The sequence below is a fragment of the Giraffa tippelskirchi genome, chromosome 1, assembly GCF_054371585.1.
Source record: "Giraffa tippelskirchi isolate mGirTip1 chromosome 1, T2T-mGirTip1v1.2.pri, whole genome shotgun sequence".
In the NCBI taxonomy this organism is placed as follows: Eukaryota; Metazoa; Chordata; class Mammalia; order Artiodactyla; family Giraffidae; genus Giraffa; species Giraffa tippelskirchi.
In genome coordinates this window covers 14,685,453-14,704,167 of record NC_137275.1, presented here as the reverse complement: position 1 = coordinate 14,704,167, position 18,715 = coordinate 14,685,453, and the positions used below count along the sequence as shown (strand labels likewise).

General features: G+C 42.0%; 1 protein-coding gene across 40 annotated transcripts in view; it reads left to right on the top strand.

Moving 5' to 3' along the window:
• AFF1 (ALF transcription elongation factor 1) overlaps positions 1-18,715 on the top strand; it is a 198,940-nt gene that overhangs the window by 137,481 nt on the left and 42,744 nt on the right. For 12 of the 40 annotated variants that reach the window (XM_081580912.1, XM_081580893.1, XM_081580987.1 and 9 more), the window contains 4 exons: positions 2,859-2,903; positions 8,132-8,218; positions 9,137-9,173; positions 12,551-12,599. In XM_081580912.1, coding sequence (XP_081437038.1) covers positions 2,859-2,903; positions 8,132-8,218; positions 9,137-9,173; positions 12,551-12,599 — 218 coding nt within the window. Of the gene's footprint in view, positions 1-2,858; positions 2,904-8,131; positions 8,259-9,136; positions 9,174-12,550; positions 12,600-12,856; positions 12,860-18,715 lie in introns of all 40 variants that reach the window. The other 28 variants (XM_081581046.1, XM_081581042.1, XM_081581078.1 and 25 more) reach the window with 6 other exon arrangements.

The following is an 18,715-nucleotide window of genomic DNA, read 5'->3' as shown; positions in this document are numbered from 1 at the left end:
GAATATGAAACAACAGACTGGTTCCAAATAGGAAAAGGAGTACGTCAAGGCTGTATATTGTCACCCTGCTTATTTAACTTAGATGCAGAGTACATCATGAGAAACGCTGGGCTGGAGGAAGCACAAGCTGGAATCAAGATTGCCAAGAGAAATATCAATAACCTCAGATATGCAGATGACACCACCCTTAACAGCAGAAAGTGAAGAAGAACTAAAAAGCCTCTTGATGAAAGTGAAAGAGGAGAGTGAAAAAGTTGGCTTAAAGCTCAACATTCAGAAAACTAAGATCATGGCATCCGGTCCCATCACTTCATGGCAGATAGATGGGGAAACAGTGGCTAACTTTATTTTTCTGGGCTCCAAAATCACTGTAGATGGTGATTGCAGCCGTGAAATTAAAAGATGCGTATTCCTTGGAAGGAAAGTTATGACCAACCTAGATAGCATATTAAAAAGCAGAATCATTCCTTTGCCTACAAAGGTCCATCTAGTCAAGGCTATGGTTTTTCCAATAGTAATGTATGGATGTGAGAGTTGGACTATAAAGAAAGCTGAGCGCAGAAGAATTGATGCTTTTGAACTGTGGTGTTGGAGAAGACTCTTGAGAGTCCCTTGGACTGCAAGGAGATCCAACCAGTCCATCCTAAAGGAGATCAGTCCTGGGTGTTCACTGGAAGGACTGATGTTGAAGCTGAAACTCCAATACTTTGGCCACCTGATGCGAAGTGCTGACTCATTGGAAAAGACCCTAATGCTGGGAAGGATTGGGGGCAGGAGGAGAAGGGGACAACAGAGGATGAGATGGCTGGATGGTATCACCGACTCGATGGACATGAGTTTGGGTGGACTCCGGGAGTTGGTGATGGACAGGGAGGCCTGGCGTGTTGCGGTTCATGGGGTCTCAAAGAGTCGGACATGACTGTGAGACTGAACTGAACTGAACCAAGGAAACAGGAATGAGGAAAATGATGGATTAATAAACCCCAGATCAGGAATTAGCGGCCAGTGCCATATTTAGTTACACTCGAGTGAGAAACGAGAGCCCTGAAAACAATCATTTTCTGTCTACACTCTGGTTGTGAGGCAAACCTTGCACCAGCTGACTGGGAAGAGCAGCACTTTCTGCACCACAGTGGCAGTAAAAGGGTGTGTATTGTTGGATGGCGGTGCCCAGGGGAGGCTTGTATAGGAGGATTTGCCCAGCGCACTTGGCTCTTTAATTGACACAGAAAGTTGCTGTTCCATTTGAAAACCGTGAAGTTGGGGAATTTGTTCCATATCTCTAGTTAAGGAAGAAAGTTTTTTTTTAATAAATTTATTCATTTTAGTTGGAGGCTAATTACTTTACAATATTGTAGTGATTTTGCCATATATTGACATGAATTAGCCACAGGTGTACATGTGTTCCCCATCCTGAACCCCCTCCCACCTCCCTCCCCATCCCATCCCTCAGGTTCATCCCAGTGTACCAACCCTGAGCACCCTGTCTCATGTATTGAACCTGGACTGGCGATCTATTTCACATATGATAATATACATGTTTCAGTGCCATTCTCCCAAATCATCCCACCCTCGCCCTCTCCCACAGAGTCCAAAAGACCATTCTATACATCTGTGTCTCTTTTGCTGTCTTTTGCTGTCGCACGCATAGGGTTATCGTTACTATCTTTCTAAATTCCATATATATGCATTAGTATTCTGTGTTGATGTTTTTCTTTCTGGCTTACTTCACTCTGTATAATAGGCTCCAGTTTCACTCACCTCATTAGAACTTTTTTCAAATGTATTCTTTTTAATGGCTGAATAATATTCCATTGTGTATATGTACCACAGCTTTCTGATCCATTTGTCTGCTGATGGTTATCTAGGTTGCTTCCATGTCCTGGCTATTATAAACAGTGTTGCGATGAACATTGGGGTACACATGTCTCTTTCAATTCTGGTTTCCTCGGTGTGTATGCCCAGCAGTGGAATTGCTGGGTCATATGGCAGTTCTATTTCCAGTTTTTAAAGGAATCGCCACACTATTCTCCATAGAGGCTGTACTAGTTTGCCTTCCCACCCACAGTGTAAGAGGGTTCCCTTTTCTCCACACCCTCTCCAGCATTTATTGTTTGTAGACTTTTGGATAGCAGCCATTCTGACGGGCATGAAGTGGTACCTCGTTTTACTTTTCCATTTTCTTTGCACTTTATAAAATAATCTCTCTCCTTAGGGTCTGTCTCTGGGGCAGTATTTTGTGTGTGTGTATGTGTGTGTGTGTGTACAGATGAAAATGCTGACTTCAAGTCCGGCTAGAGACATTCAACTTTAAGACTTATTTTTGGCAGGTTAGACTCTTACCATAAAATCTAGGCTTGATTGGAGTCTGACTTCCTTACTGTGGGCTCAGTAAGATGTTCAGGATGATCACCATCTTTATGTTCATGTAACTTGGCTCACTGGACAGATGTTGCTGTGAAGCAGAAAAATTACAGGTTTTCCCTTTCTGCCTCCACTCTTGCTATATCTATTATTCCCCTAGATTCACTAATGTACTCATTTTCTTTAATATACACATGTTCCATCAGAAGCTCTTGACCTGTGGGTCACAATTCATCTGTCATTGTCTCCAGCAAAACCCTTTCTTTCACAATTAAGTCAGGTTTATCTCTCTGGTTTTATTTTATCCAGAATGTGAAGTTTCTCATACTTAGCTATTAGTAGTAATAAAAGGGGGGCCCTGGGATGACTCTCCTTACAAGAAGTGTTGGTATAAGTACTAATAGCATCCACTAACACCAGCACTCTAGTTGTTTTTTGTTTGTGTGCTAATCTTTGTTTTGTTTGCTAATCTTTTTCTTGCTTTTCCCTTATAGCAGACCTACTCCAATGAAGTCCATTGTGTTGAAGAGATTCTGAAGGTGAGTTTATTGATAATTATTTCTCACTTGAAGACATACTTAAGTAGGCAGACATATTCATTTTCTTTGACTTGAATGAACAGTTGATATTCTGAACTCCTTTAAACAGTTCTCCTCCTCCCTGTCATACCTCCCAAAGCAAATTAACCAGAATAATAACAAAGGAGTCTTAGGAAACCATCAGACTCTCTGACAGATTTTAATTGAAATGAACTCTACAAACTCCAAGACATTTGGACCAGAGTTTTATTACCTCTCTCTCAGGCTTGTCTGATAAAAGACTCAAGAGAATCACTCACCGACACACACACCCACCGCCACTCCTACCCCCCTACCCCCCAGGGAGGAGACTCCCTGTGTTACTGCAGTGGGAGGCACCTGGGTTAAGTAGTGCTTGGTTTTCACCTCTCGGTGTTTCATAGGAGACACCCCATGGGTACGGGCCCATCCTCAATGAGACCATGAATTTTTTAAAGGGATAAAAAGAAAAGCAGAAAGTAAATGGACGTCTTTAGACCTCCCTTAAAAGGGTTATTTTTTGGTCCTGTTGATTGAGACCATGCCAGGAACATTTGTGCTGCCTCTACAAATACATCTTTGAATCCATTATCCATTTGTTCTGTTTTCCTTGCACACGGATGACAAATTCCTTCTAGAATTCAGCTCCAGGAAAAAAAAAAAATTCTCCTCATGAACCAGCATGCTTTCTTTTTATCAGAGAATTATATAAACTGTTATGTTTCCCTTTTTGGCTTTAATTTCCAGGAAATTTAGAGCTAAACTTAATGCTCAAATATAGTAGATGTAATAACTGCGAGTTTTGTTTGTTTATTTCTCATTCCTCCTCTCCAGCTTTTAATTTTCTTCCATGTAACTTTTAGTGGTAGTCTTACTTGATCTTTTACTATAATCTTTCTGATTTTTGGTTGGTTTCTTTTTTAAGTAGAAGAAAAGTGACACTTGTGGCTATTAATTTTTATCTCCATTGCACACTTGTTTCCTCAAAATATATGTTTACCCAGTTATTTTTGGCTTAATTTTTCATTGTAAAGTATTAAGTGAGTTGGTGCTGAAACCAGTAATTAAGTATATCTGTTACCTTCTCATTTGTACAATTCTTGACAAATGTGGTATCTAGCCAAATGTTTGGGAGAGAGTTCCATTAGTTTTGGTTTACTGTCTTTGGTCCCCTACTTTTTATAGTTAGAATTTTCTAAGAAATACCTCTAAGGAAACATACTTTGTAGTAGCTGAAAATGAGAATTTTTTGCCAGTCAGCAAATAAGTACTAAGTACTCTTGATTGGGCTTTTGTTCTATCCTTTCCCTCTGGTATTTTTGAAATTCTTTGGTAAGATGAGTCATAAAAGTAATAAATGTCTTAGTTGTGAAATATGACCTTAGCATTTTCTCTGAAATTGTGTGTGATTTGTTCCATGGTTGTTTCAAAAGTAAATGCAACAATACTGATTACTCGTCTCCTGCATGTGTCAGATGCTTCTCTTGTGTTTTGATGTGCTATATGACTTGTCGAATCCTTTATGTAAGGATCAGTCAAGCACTTTTAATTTAGTAAACTCGTCTGTCCTCCCTCGCCTCTCTGCCAACGCCACGTTAATGGGTTCTTGCTTACCTGGAAATCCTTGAAAGTAGATGGTTAATGCAAGCCATGGGTGAGTGTGTTCATTTGGAGATCATAATAGAGAAAGTCAATTGCAGGATACGCTGGTTGAAGAGGGGCGTGGATGGACCTCTTCTCCTCTGTTGTGGCCTCGGTTAAGTCACGTGACCTCCTGGACTTTAGTTTCCTCCTGAGTGAAGTGAAGGCCCCAGGCTGGTAGATAGCAGATGACTCTAGGGTCAAATGCAGCTCTCCCTCTTTGTTGTCCATCCAGATAACTTCCCTCTGCCTTGTGGTTCCTGTTCTTATCTCCTACCAGTAATTTATGAAGACTGCCAGGAATCCTAACAAAGATCTTCCTGCTGGGTGATAGAAACAGTAACTAGTCCCCGATATTGTTTGGTTCTCTGGTGGAAATGCTAAGAGTGGAAGTGTTTTACTGAAGGGGCAGTGGTGGCCTATGACTCGAGCAGACCGGCAGGGTGAGAAAATAGCAGACAGACTCTACCAGAAACCGGGGATTGGTTATCAACAAGGGTCCAGACGGGGATGGCGCACTCAGTGGGCATGTGGAAACGGCTCAGGTTTTCCACTTCCAGTGCCACAGCCTGGAGAGCCTTTTGGGGAAGTTTCTGCCGTGTTTTTCTACCTTATCTCAGTGCAGCATTCCAGGGACACTGGTCCAGTGAGTGGTAGCACCATGATTTGTTCACTCATTCATTTATTCAGCAAGTATCCAGGAAGACACACATACTTTTCTCAGCACTAGAATAAATGCCATAGGAATAGGAGTCCTTTCCTCTTGTGAAGATCATGGTGGGGGAAGATAAATATGTAATAAAATGTCAGCTGTTGGTAAGTGCTGTGAGTCTTATAGCAGGCAAGTGAATGGATGAGAAAGCAGAGGAAAGAGGGCAGAAGCCTTGAGGTGGGAGCAGGTTGGCGAGTTAGAGGAGTGGTGAGTCTGGAGCAAAATGAACAAGGTGGAGGGTGAGGGGAGATAGCAGCAATGGCACCTGGAAGGTCAGGAGCGAAGCAGGTGCTCAGTGACTTACCCCAATTCACGTGATAAGCCATTGGTGAAGCAGGGGGTTAATTCAGGGCCCTGCGATTCTGGGCAGCTGCCTCTCCTTATGGCCCCAATCCTCCTAAGGCCTAACTTCTTCTGTGAGCTTAGCCTTTAGGGAAGTATATAAATTCTTTTCACACTCCCAGCAAACCACTTAGGGCCTGAAAGAGTTTATGCACTTTTCCAACTGCTTAATTTAATAGTTGGGAGCAGCCTTAGGCACTGAGAACACAATGGATGTTTCTTGGGAATCATTGGTGACTAAAAGTCATAGACACTGTTGGGATTCTAAATTCTTGGAAGACCGAAGGGTGATACTTTCAGATGCCTCAGTTATTACATGTTCTTACACTGTAACCATTGTTTTTATGGTCCCACACCTTAGAGTATAGTCGGATAAATAAAACAGCGGGAAACTCTTTGGTGCAGTATTGAAATTCTTTAAAATCTAGGCTTTTAATTAAAAGATGTAGTGCTTTTAATTGGCTTCTCTGATCATATATTCTAGCACTTTATTTTTGTTTCTTTGGTTTATGGTTTTCTTGTCTCTGGTCACATGACTTGTAGGATCTTAGTTTCCCAACCAGGGATCAAACCTGTGCCCCCTACTGTGAAAGCAGAGCCTTCTTTTTCTTTTTATGGTACATTTTTTTAAAAAATACTTTTTATTTAGTATTGGGGTATAGCCAGTTATCGATGTTGTGATAGTTTTAGTTGGACAGCAAAGGGACACAGCCATACATATACATGGATCCATTCTCCCCCAAACTCCCCTCCCATCCAGGCTGACACATAACATTGAGCAGAGTCTCATGAAAGCACAGAGTCTGAAGATTGGACACCGGGGAAATCCCTCCAGCACTTTATACTTTGGAAAAAGAACTGGTCTTCTCCTGCCTTTTCCTGGGAACTGAGGCTTGGAGCATGCAAACCCCTCAGGCTAACCTGAGCAGCAGAGTCAAGAGAGTTAAGATCCATTCTGGGACTCTGGCTCCAGAGCTGTTACTCTTTCCATTCTATTTTCGTACAAATTTCCTCTTTTGTACTGAACAAAAGTTGGTCAAGTGAGCAAGGGCACGATATCACCTTAAACAAAAATTACTCAAGCCAGCATCGGTTACTTTGCTTGTCTCTGTGCCAGGTCGTTTATGTCTGTTCTGGGCCTCTATAACCTGAGGGCGGCTGCAGGGACGGTCGGGTGGGGAGGATATGGGTGGAGGTGGGCAATGGGGATATATATATTTGCCTCCAGCTCCATCTCAGGCATCCTAAGGATCAGATGGCATTTCTGGGGGTGATGGAGAAGTCGGTCAGCACTGGAGTAAAAGCACAGTGCCTTGTACAGGTGAGGTAAGACAGCATCATCTGGGGGTCCCAGCCTACTATTGGAGAGTTGCCTGCCGGACCTTCAGCCAGTTTCCCCAGCAGGTCTGACCCTTAGACTTAGACCCTTAGTCTTTCTCTTAGACTCAGACTCGGACGCGGAGGGGCCATTCCCCGCACTCGCAGCTCTCAGCTTCCTGGGGGACCTGCCCCTGACATTTTAGGCCTCATTTTTCTCAGCTGTGAAAGGAAAGGTCTGGTGATAAGTCTTCAGTGGCCATTTGAACTCTTGAACAAAGTGTGTGCATGCGTGTGCATTGTGTGTGCATATTTGCAATTAGACACCTTTCATCTGACATTTTGTTTCTCACTTTTAAAAAATTATTTTTAATTGGAGGATAATTGCTTTACAGTGTTACGTTGGTTTCTGCCATACAACAGCGTGAATCAGCCATAGGGGTACATATGTCCCCTCCCTCCTTAACTCCCCTCCCACCTCCCACCCACCCACCCCACGACTCTAGGTTGTCACAGACCCACTGGTTTTTTATCAAGTGAATGGACTTAGTAAAACAGGTCTCATGTCAAGAGAAACATATTAATTTGTAAAAGAAATCTTGCTTCCATGTAAACAGTGAATAGAAATGAAACTTCTGTTAATGGAAAGGGCCAGTTGCTTTTTAATGCCTTCTCTGCAAAAGTTCTTATGTCCTAATAATGTGTACCAGGGAAGGGTCAAATCCATTAAAACTCTCCCAAGTGGAACAAGTGACCTGAATTACTTGTTTGCTTAAGTCAAACAGGAAAGTTCTTCTTCCTTTGAACTTAAATAATTCCAGGAAATGCAATAAAGACGCTGAGGGAGAAAGAAAGCATTGAGACAGGACTGAGTGTTCATAGTTACATAAGCTGGTAACACCTACTACCGTTTTTTATGCTTCATGCTGTTCAGAATGTTCAGACCATTCATGTTCTATGCTCTTGTTTTTCTTCTTCAAACTGATCTCTTTTCAGTTTTGTTTGTTGGAGAGCTTCAGCTTTTGAACAGAGCCCACCAAGTAGAATTTTTTTTTTTTAAGTCACTGAAATAACTTTTAAGATTTTACTTTCCATTTACCATCACTCCACTGTGCATTCCGTTTAAAAAGTTGACTTAAGTAGCAATAAATGTCTATTTATAATTTACTTTTTCTTCCCGTTCCAAATCTCTTTCCAGGAAATGACCCACTCATGGCCTCCTCCTTTGACAGCAATACACACGCCTAGTACAGCTGAGCCCTCCAAATTTCCTTTTCCCACAAAGGTAATTCCTTACAAGTCTAGCAGGCACTGCATCCACACCAGTGACAAGGTCTGACGTATTGCTGTGTGCTGGATTGATCAAGTACTATTTGTTGAACTCTTTAGAGAAGAGGTTAACATTGCAATTAATTTAGCTCCTAAAGTGCTTCCTAATGATTTCAAATGCTTCTTCACTCTTCAATTATGTCAATAAGAACGTCTTACATGTGTGCAGGATTTTGTAGAGTATGAAAGTAATCAAGACTTTATAATAAATTCTTTTTTTTTAGGGTCTTTTCCTTAGGGGGGAACAACAGAGGTACAGGGTGAAAAGTGAGGTGGCATGTCTGCTTCCTACTTCAGAATTTAGACACACACAGACACACATTTACACTTGTCATACCTCCTGCATTGTTTAAAAGTTTAATGTGATCAGCTACATTTGTGGTGGTTTTAATTGCAAGGTAAATTGCCGACTTACAAGATTCTGTTGAAATATTTGTGAACAATATATTAAAAACATTGCCCTTTTTTTCGTTTTGGTTTTTGTACCTTTGAATAACCTTTAGAATATAGAAATCTCACCTCAGATCTGTGTTCAGTCAGCCTGGTATACATGCATATTGTTGACATATTATCACTATCCCTTTCCATGATGTCATTGAGATTTTAATCTACCCAAACCAGAATTTGCCATGTTAGATACTAAACATATTTTCTAATGATAATTTCTTTCTTAAAAAATGTAATTCATTATTGATTTTAAGGTAAAACATTATACTTTGGAAGGAAAAATGAACTCTAGGGAACAGCAAAAGAAATAAAACCCGTTTTGTGTAATAATTAGATTTATCAGTATTTATCAGATTTAGCAGTGGCACAACCTTGGATTACAAACCTTAATATTTTATTAACTAGAGCTTTTCATTTTTCTTTCTAGGATTCTCAGCATATCAGTTCTGCAGTCCCAAACCAAAGTAAGTAAATATGTGGAACTGATTATTACATTGGAGAATAAAGCACGTTTTTTACTGTTTTAATATAGAAAACATTAATGGAAAATGATCCAGCAGAGATGAGGTTAAAGCTAGGAAGGGCAAACCTAAAGCTGTTCTCTAGGTGGAATTTCAGATTAATGCAAAGAGTTAATGAAAGTGTCTTACTAAAGTACCTAACAAATATAATTTGTCATTACCTGACATATGATAAATATCTCAAGAGTTATTCTAAACACATTGTTACCCAGGAATTGCATAAAAGAACAGATTGGAGTATTTTCTGTGTTTCTTGTATTTATTTTAAACAAAAGAAATTTCTACAAGGAAGAGAACACACAGCTTCTTTAGACCTTCTGTATATATGGGCCATATAATTCTTTTTTGGTTCTTTTAAATGGATTGTAAATACTGGAGAATTCAGGAGGAAACAGAACCTTAACTGGATCTAGCCTCTCTCTTCATCCGTAACCCTTTGGTTCACTAAATTCCTTGTTTCCCAACTATATCCAAGGCATTTCAAGCCTTACAAAAATGACTGATGTACTTCCAGTCATTTAGTTCATCAACATACGGTGAATGCCAAGTTACGACGTATTGGTCTTCACAGGGCTTAGGGAGACCAAAGTAGGGTGTGTGGTGTGTTTATATGTGTGGGAGAAGGTTGCTCATAGATACTTCATGAAGGTAACTCTTCTTCAAATCTCTCCATCTCATTCTTTCCCTCACTTACATTTTCCCCTTGATTATGCGATTGTTTCAATTGCAAGGATTTGAGGAGAATAAAAGAGATGAGGAAAAACAAGAAATCGAATAGCCTCCCTCTAGAATAGGGGAAGCCTATAACCTAAGAGTCAAATCTGTTGTCCAGCTAGTTTTTGTAAAGAAGGTTTTATTAGGACACAGCCAGGCTCATTCATTTATTATCATGTCCCACGCTTATATAGCAAGCAAAGTTTAAAATAGTTACCATCAGACCTTTAGAGAAAAAGTTTGCTGCTCCCTGCTCTACAGATACTGAGTAAGACCTTGTAAATAACTCCTAACTAAATTTCCCCCAAATGCAGAGATATGGACCTGACCATCTTGCATGGTATTGGGGAGATTGGGAAATCTTTGTTTCTCAACCTCTTGGCAGCCTATCCAAAGATAGATAACAAGGGAAGTGGCACAGCTCAGCTGTGGGCAGGACTGCTATGCACCCCTCTCCTTCTTGCTCCTCCACCCCCCAGCTCTCCCCCACCTTCTAGGGCTGCCAGTCATGCGTATTATATGCCTTCCACTGAGTCACTCAAGCTTGCATGATTGCTACCTCCTGGTTTAAAAAGACCCTGTGATCCTTTAAACTGTGTGACTTCTCCTTTTAGCAAAATACAGTTGAACTTTGCCAGGGGTGGAGGCCCTCCAGGCCTGTGGAATAGTGTAGGCTGAGTCCTCCTTGCCCTGATGAGAAGTTTTCAGACGCTGGCAGGTCTTCCATAGGTCTGGGCTCAGCAAATGCTTATTACCTTGGGGTTTTTTATGCTGCTGCCATTTTGTCTGTTGGTTCTGGAAAGCTGGTTTACCACTGTGAGAATGTGGGCAGGGGTGGAGGGAGGCACTAGTCAGACCCAAGAGGGGTCTGGTTGTGTGTTGGTTGAAGATGGAGTGGAGTATCTGCAGATAATAGCTTTCAGCAAAGTGAAGTGTGACATCTGTTTCTCAAAGTATGCCCAACAAGCAAATTCAAATTTCATGAAAAATTAGGCTTTTGGAGTCTGTAGAGAATGAAGTGGTAAAGAACCCGCTTGCCAATGCAAGAGACAAAAGAGATGCGAGTTCAATCCCTGGGTGGGGAAGATCCCCTAGAGGTGGGCACAGCAACCCACTCCAGTATTCTTGCCTGGAGAATCCCATGAACAGGGGAGCCTGGCGGGCTACAGTCCATGGGGTTGCAAAGATTCAGACATGACTGAAGCAACTGAGCATGCATGCACACAGAGAATGAAGTATATCCCATGTATACATCCCTGTATGTCCCAGGATTTATGTCCATATGTGCAAAAAGTACAGCTGCCTGAGGATTACCAGAGCCTCATGGAGCTTAGGACCCGGTCAAGATGTCTGTGTGGGAGCCCGTGTGCGTGGACTTTAGCCCCTTTAATTTGTAATCCCAGCCCTAATTTGCTAGCCAGAAGAGGAAATGATCTAAAAATACCGGGTAAGAGCTGCTGCCCCCATGAGGATGAAGCCCTGAACTGCAGTTATTCAAGGGTCTCCTGGGTCATTTGTGATTACTCCCCGCTGTCTGAAAGGCACCCATGTTGCCATTCAGCTTCTGCGTCAGGTCCAGACACAGACACGGTCTCCCAGCTCCTCTTCAGTCTCTACACTCAACATTTCCTGTTCCTTTCTGGGTTATGTCAGGTAGCGCTAGCAGGTTACTCTTTCTGAGAAATTGTATCATGCCTGGTGGCTGTATCGTGCCCTGGTGGCATCTCAAAGTATTAACGTCCCGTTATGGCACATTAATGCCATCACGGAGCCCTCTGGCCTCCCCAGGGCCCCTCATGCTGCCCTCCACACACTCTGCACCCCAGCCTTCCCCTCTCTCATCTGCACCATTTCAATTACTCCCACATTTCCTGCCTTCCCTCACATTGTCTCTTCTGCCTAAAGGCCTTCTTCACCCTCATCTCCCTCTTACCTGCAGTCATTTCTGTCAAAAATGTCACCCATGCTTTGCAACACACACACTTAATTTTGTTTCTTTTCTGATTTGCCTTCTTTCTTCATGACCCAGTGGAGGGATGAATCTCGAGACTCCTGGGACGTTTCATTTAGATGATGGGTTTGTGTGCTGGTCTCTCACTGCCTAGGGTGCAAGATGCGTGTTCCTGTTTGCTGTCCCTCCGTCAGCCGTACGCTCATCAAAGACAGGGGCAAATGTCTTGAGCACCTTGGTGTCTATAAGAGGCAGTTTGTGACCAGCAGTTGAATGAATGAATCGGGGGTGTTGAATGATGAGGGGACAGGTGGGAGCACAGGTGGCCAAGGACAGAGGCTGTGGACAGAGTGCTAGCAGATCGCTGATGTATGTGTGACGTCAAACCAGGCGGGGTGGCATCACGGTGCTGTGGGGTGGGCTGGCCAGGCAGCACTCTCAGGGTTTTCCAGTTCTGAGCAAGCCTTCTCCCAAGATGTAACATAAATGTTATTTCATAATAGCTCTCTGTTGACAAAATTTAAGTGTACTAAGTGTTTAGGTGAAAAGGTGATGGGGAAATAGCAGTAAAAAAACAAAACAAAACGGGATTTATAACTAACAGTCTCATGAATTTGTCATTGTGCTCATCTGATCATTTTTCCCTCCTCCACAGAATATGATACATCTTCAAAAACTCACAGTAATTCTCAGCAGGGAACATCGTAAGTAACATGCTTTTGTTTATTAAAAGTTTATAAAGTTACAATGTAAATCTGTTGCTTAGATTTTTTTTTTCCCCCTTGCTTTCAAAAGATGACTCATAAAACACTGCTGAGTTGTGAAGGGAAGAAATGACCTACATTTCTGTTGGGGTTAGGTTCTCCTGTTGAAAGTTGAGGCACCTTAAGCGTTTGCTAAGGGGTTTTCTCAAAAAGAAAGGCATGTGAGCCATTATTTACATGTTAGCTCTGGAAAATAGAAGGTTTTAGCTTTATGAATTTCAGTCTTAAATAGCTTTAGTTTCTGGAAGCAAATTTGGAGGGATGTGCACAGTTTCAGATTTTCTGCCACTTTTTTGGCCTCGTTTTAGCTAATAAAGAATGTCTTGCTGCCCAGCTGTTCTTTATTAAGACCAAGTAAGTCCAGATATGTTTGGGGTTTTTGAAACAGTTGAAACTACATAGTAGAGATTTTTAAACCAGCATTTTGACCTAATTTGTCATTTCTTGGTGGTATTGAACTAATACTTCTTTTCATGACTAGCAGTGGTTCAGCTAGTGAGTGAGAAGATGTCGCCTCAGATATTTGATCAGTTACTAACACAGCGTTGCTTGTCTCCAAGGATTTCAACTTTCTTCTCATTTTAAGGCCTATTATTTGTCCCATGCATTTTTTGGAAGGCGGTGCTGTGCTGGATTGACTATTTTGGAAACTATATATAGTTGAGGCAAAGAGGTTGTTTCCTGTCTTCACCATGACTGAATATGAGACTGGGTAAAATAACTATTTCCAGCTCCAGGTCCTCGATGTAGTTACTTTCACTTCTTGATGGTAAAGTAAGAAAAAAAAAGTTTTGTTTGTTTTGTTGTTGTTGTTGTTGAAAGGATAAATTTACTATAGTTTCCAGGTTGGATTTGGGTGTATAATAAACAGCTGTTGATGAAGTTTTGCTTAATTCACCTTTACTAGAAAAGAAATTAACCCTATGTTAGTTATTCTTGGCCCTTTTTTGTTGTTGTTTTTGCCTATTCTTTTTCCCTTTCTTTCTGCTTAAAAAAAAAAATTTACTTCTGCGTTCTGAACATCAAGAATCACTGTCTTAGGTTGCATTTAGAGGTGCAGGTAGTTGCTTAAACCAGTTGATGGCTGGTGAAGGAGCAACAGGACCCCTCCAGAGCCCACACTCACACTTGCGATAACCCTGTGGGTGCTCTGTGGCTTCCCTCAGGTTCTACACCTTGTGCTCTTGGTGTAATGGTTGGTAGTAAAGCCGCAAAGACCATAAGACGGCCCGGCTAATGTCTTTACCGGGGGCAGCAAGGGAGGGAAGGCGAGTTGAAGCGCTTGCAACCCTACAAGAAGTTGGCAATAAGAACAGAGACGAGGAGCTCCCTGAGTAGCAGAGCAAGTGGGGAGCAGCTACACCAAAGGAAGGAAGGGGCTGTGTCCTGGGCCGGTGTGTAGAGGGAAAAAGGCAGCCGGATCTGACCTGGTCCGAGCTGCCCCCACCCACTCCGGTTTCCATCAGCTTTCAGGCTGAGGTCAGTCACAGGGACTCAGCGTTTTCTATGACCCTTTTGCTACTCAGGGTTGCTCTCCTGATGAAGTGAGTTAAACCACTGAAATCAGAGGTGCCTACAAGTTTGTAATAGATATGCTCATATCCTGTGACACGTGTAGCGTTTTCTTTATTTTTTAATTTGAAAAATTTTAAATAATTTATATTTATTCTTTGGCTGTATTGGGTCTTCACAGCTGTGCAAGGGCTTTCTCTAGGTGCAGTGAGCAGGGACTTCTCTAGTTGTGTTGCCTGGGCTTCTCACTGCTGTGGCTTCTCTTATTGCAGAGCATGAACTCTATGGCACTTGGGCTCAAATGTTGTGGTGCACGGGCTTTGTCGCCCTGTGGCATGTGGAATCTTCCCGGACCAGGGATCGAACCTGTGTCCCCTGTGTTGGCAGGCAGATTCTTAACCACTGGACCACTGGGGAAGTCCCTGTAGTGTTTTCTGGATAAAAACTGTTGCTTTACCATGTATAAAATTAACCTGGAGAAGAACATTTCTTTTGATCCTAATAGATTTGGAGAAGGGAGGAAAGCAGGGCCTGGTGCAGGTAGAGAGGACAAGAGTGATGTAGGAGAGAGAAATCTTGAGGCTGGATGAATAACGGTGGATTGTGTGCCCAGGGGGTTGGCGGTATTGATTAGTGCCAAAATGAAGTGTCCCTATGGGGAAAAGAATCACTTTTATGGAGATTGGATGACAGCAGAGTCCCCGTTAATTCTGTCGAGTGCAAGTGTTGTTTCAGAGTTAGTATGGCAGATCTCTTAGCGCTCACAGGTTCATTTGATCTTGTGTCAGCCTGAGGGTTCTTTGACAAGCAGTTAAACTGTCTGAATGGCACAGAGCGTGGCAGGGAGATCGTCTAATGCACTTTGGATGTCAGGAAAGAAGATGTTAATTTCAGGGTCATTTGTACTTTGGTTTTAAAAATCAATCTAGGTCTTAATGTTTTTTCTTTCAGAGTTCCTAGTACTTGGGCCTCCTTACAAAAGCAGGCTGGTGCTTATAAAAGGGGGAAAAGAGGACCTGGCACTGCAGAATAAGCTGTGGAGAGTCTGTGTTAACTTTTAACATCTGTCCAGACTTGGGGGTGGGTGGGCAGTAGCCAGGTGGTGGAAGGATGTAGGTGTGAAAGAAATGTCTTGAATCCGTTACTTTTAATCTCTATAGTTGAAACTCTAGTTAGCTGTCAAGTGATGAATTCTTCTACCACGCACCACAGGGAAGGGATTAGCTAGGAATCCAATGCTATTTGCCCCCAAGTTTAGGGGAGAGGATGTTGATTTAAGGGCTCCTACCTTTGGAATTCTCTGCCTTTCCAAGACTTAGGTTTGTTGAGTTCTCAGGGCACAGTACAAAGTATTTCCTTTTTCTATACAGCTATTATGCCCTTTGAGCTTCCCAGGTGGCTCAGTGATAAAGAATCTGCCTGCCCAGCAGGAGACGTGGGTTCAGTCCCTGGGTCGGGAAGATCCCGTGGAGGAGGGCATGGCAACCCACTCCAATATTCTTGCCTGGCGAATGCCATGGACAGAGGAGCCTGGCCGGCCGCAGTCCGTGGGGTCGTAGAGAGTTGGATATGACTTCCTAACAACAGCAACATCATGTCCTTCATGTATGTGATCGTCGGTAGTACATTCAGACACAGTTTCCTAGTGTCAGTGCTTTTGCCAGCCTCTCAAAAGGGACAACATGCTAATGTTTCAGAAACTATAGAGCAGTTGATGGGCATTGTTGTGACTGACTTGCTTCTCCTTCCCACCCTCTACCTCCCCCCACTTTGCCAAGTCCTAACTAGATGGTGCCCTCCTTTATGTTTGTTTTTGCTTGAGAAATCATCAGTTAGAGAGGGAAGTGAGCAATTACAGCAATTTGAAAAAAATGTTTTTTAAATATATTTATTTATGACTGTGCTGGGTCTTTTTTGCTGCACAGCATGTGGGATCTTCCTGGATCCAGGGATCAGACCCTTGTCTCCTGCATTGGCAGTGGATTCTTTACCACTGAGTCACCAGGGAAACCCAGCAATTTGAAATTTTTATTACTTACTTGGAACATTTCTTTCCACATGAGGGAAAGCATTTGGACCTGAAGACCAGGGTTGGGATTGTCCTGGAAGTTCGATCAGGCTTCCCTGGTGGCTCAGATGGTAAAGTATCCATCTGCCAATGCAGGAGACCCAGGGTTAGTTCCCTGGGTTGGGAAGATCCCCTGGAGAAGGGAATGGCAACCCATTCCAGTATTCTTGCCTGGAGAATCCCTTGGACAGAGGAGCCTTGCAGGCTATTGTCCATAAAGTCGCAAAGAGACACGACTGAGTGACTAACACTTTCACTTACATGTATATGTATGTATAACTGAATCACTTTGCTGTACAGCAGAAAGTAACGGAACATTATAAATTAGCTGAACTTCAATTAACAAAAAAGGTTGTGCTTTATGAAGGTGTCTCACCTGAGATCTTTATTTCGGTTGACAGCTCTGACTTAAAGGGCTGTTTGCTGATAAATGTTTGGAAGAACTATTAATAGTAGAAGTTACCCTAAGGGGCTAAACTTATAAATTGTTTGTCCTTGTGAATATACCCCTGTCCCTTATTCACAGTTCTTCAGCTCTTCTGAAAACAAGGAACATATGTTTGTGCTGGTCAGTGATACATTTGTACATCTACATTAAACCTTCAGCTTCTCAGAATGTAAATAAAGAGGTTTTCATTAATAATAATAATTCTTAGTTCTCAAATATCTGGCATTGCTAGAAAAAGATGCACTCTGTTTTTACTCCCAACTGAACAAGTGATTCTGAATCCAAAGTTACTGGTATTCATAATTACTTTAGTTACCTAGATATAGAAGAAAATGTTCTGTTTTTCAAGAGAAAAAAGTAGAGGTATTAAATGAAAGAGAATAAGGAATATAGCTTTTTTTTTTTTTTAGGTGAGTTATTATTAGCCATGCTATGGAGAAGTGAGAATTTGTAATATTGGGTACTGAAAATTTTCTGTGCTTAGGTGAAAGCAAACAAATGGTCATTCTGAACAGTGTTTGAAAAATTTGCTTATTTCAGAATTATAGTTACTGGAACACATTAAATCAATATTTAGGAAATGGTAAGACTCCCAAATGCAGAAGCACCTCCTTTCATGGTAGAATTATAGTCTTTTGGAATAGTCAATTTAATTCTTGGATTTCTGGCTTTAGTAGACCATATTCTAGGATCTCTTGCAGGACAATATTTAACTTAACATTGTATACAATTTTATGCTAGGGACTTGCATAATATTGAAGGGATATTCTGGTGAAGCCATGAAATAAAGCATATATATATATTTTTATATTAATTTTTTGGCTGTGCTGGGTCTTCATTGCTGTGCGTGGGCTTTCTTTAGTTGCAGTGTTTGGGCTTCTCATTGCGATGGCTTCTCTAGTTTCGGAGCACAGGCTCTAGGCACACAGGCTTCAGTAGTTGTGGCATGTGGGCCAGTAGTTGTCCCAAGGCATATGGATTCCTCTTGCACCAGTTATTGAACCTGTGTCCCCTGGTTTGGCAGATGGATTCTTAACCACCCGGCCAACAGGGAAGTCCAAAGCATATTTTAAATAATTATAAAAAATATTGCTGAAGTGCTGGACAATCATCTTCTCCAAAGTATTCCCCTTGGATCTATATATTTCTCAAATGATGGCTTGAACTATTCTGGGAGCACCCCTTTAGGATAATACATACTTGGTCTTAGACCAAAGGTCAAATAAAATGGACAAGGAGAATAAGTTTATCAAGTGCCTGTTGCACAGTAGGTGTTACATAAATGAGTTTGTTTATATTCTGCATAAGAAAAATCATTCTCATTCTTTAACATGCTTTGACCCCAATATATAAATATTATTCTCTGGGCTAGGTGCCAGGCAATTTGAAGATGCTTCCAAAAGTTGCCTTCATTCATCCATTCAGTACTTAATTCTTAAACACATGCTGTGTGGCTGGTGCTTGGGGAAATAGTAGCCAACAAGACAAAGTCCTTGTCTTCCATGTCTTGTAACTAAACGCAGGTGGCATATAATACAGTCTAGGTGATGTGATAGAGACAGGCTTGAGGAGGCATGGGGGGGGGTGTTGATACTTCTGGGAGGCTCAGGAAAGTCTCTCAGAGAAGGTGGCATTTGATTTGGAACCTGAATGATGAGAGGGAGGCAGATAATACTTGCCACCTTAAAAGGGGCTTGATGGGCTGCAGGCTCTGAAGACATTTGAAAACCAAGGAAATCAACCCTGAGTGTTCACTGAAGGAATGATGCTGAAGCTCCAGTATACTTTAGCCATGTGATGCAAAGAGCTGACTCATTGGAAAAGACCCTGATGCTGGGTAAGATTGATGGCAAAAGGAGAAGGGGCCAGCAGAGGATGAGATTGCTAGATAGCATCACTGACTCAGTGGACATGAATTTTAGCAAACTCCAGAAGAGAACGGAGGACAGAGGAGCCAGGTGTGCTGCAGTCCATGGAGTTGCAAAGAATCAGACATGACTGAGCAGCAACAATTCTTATTGGAATTGA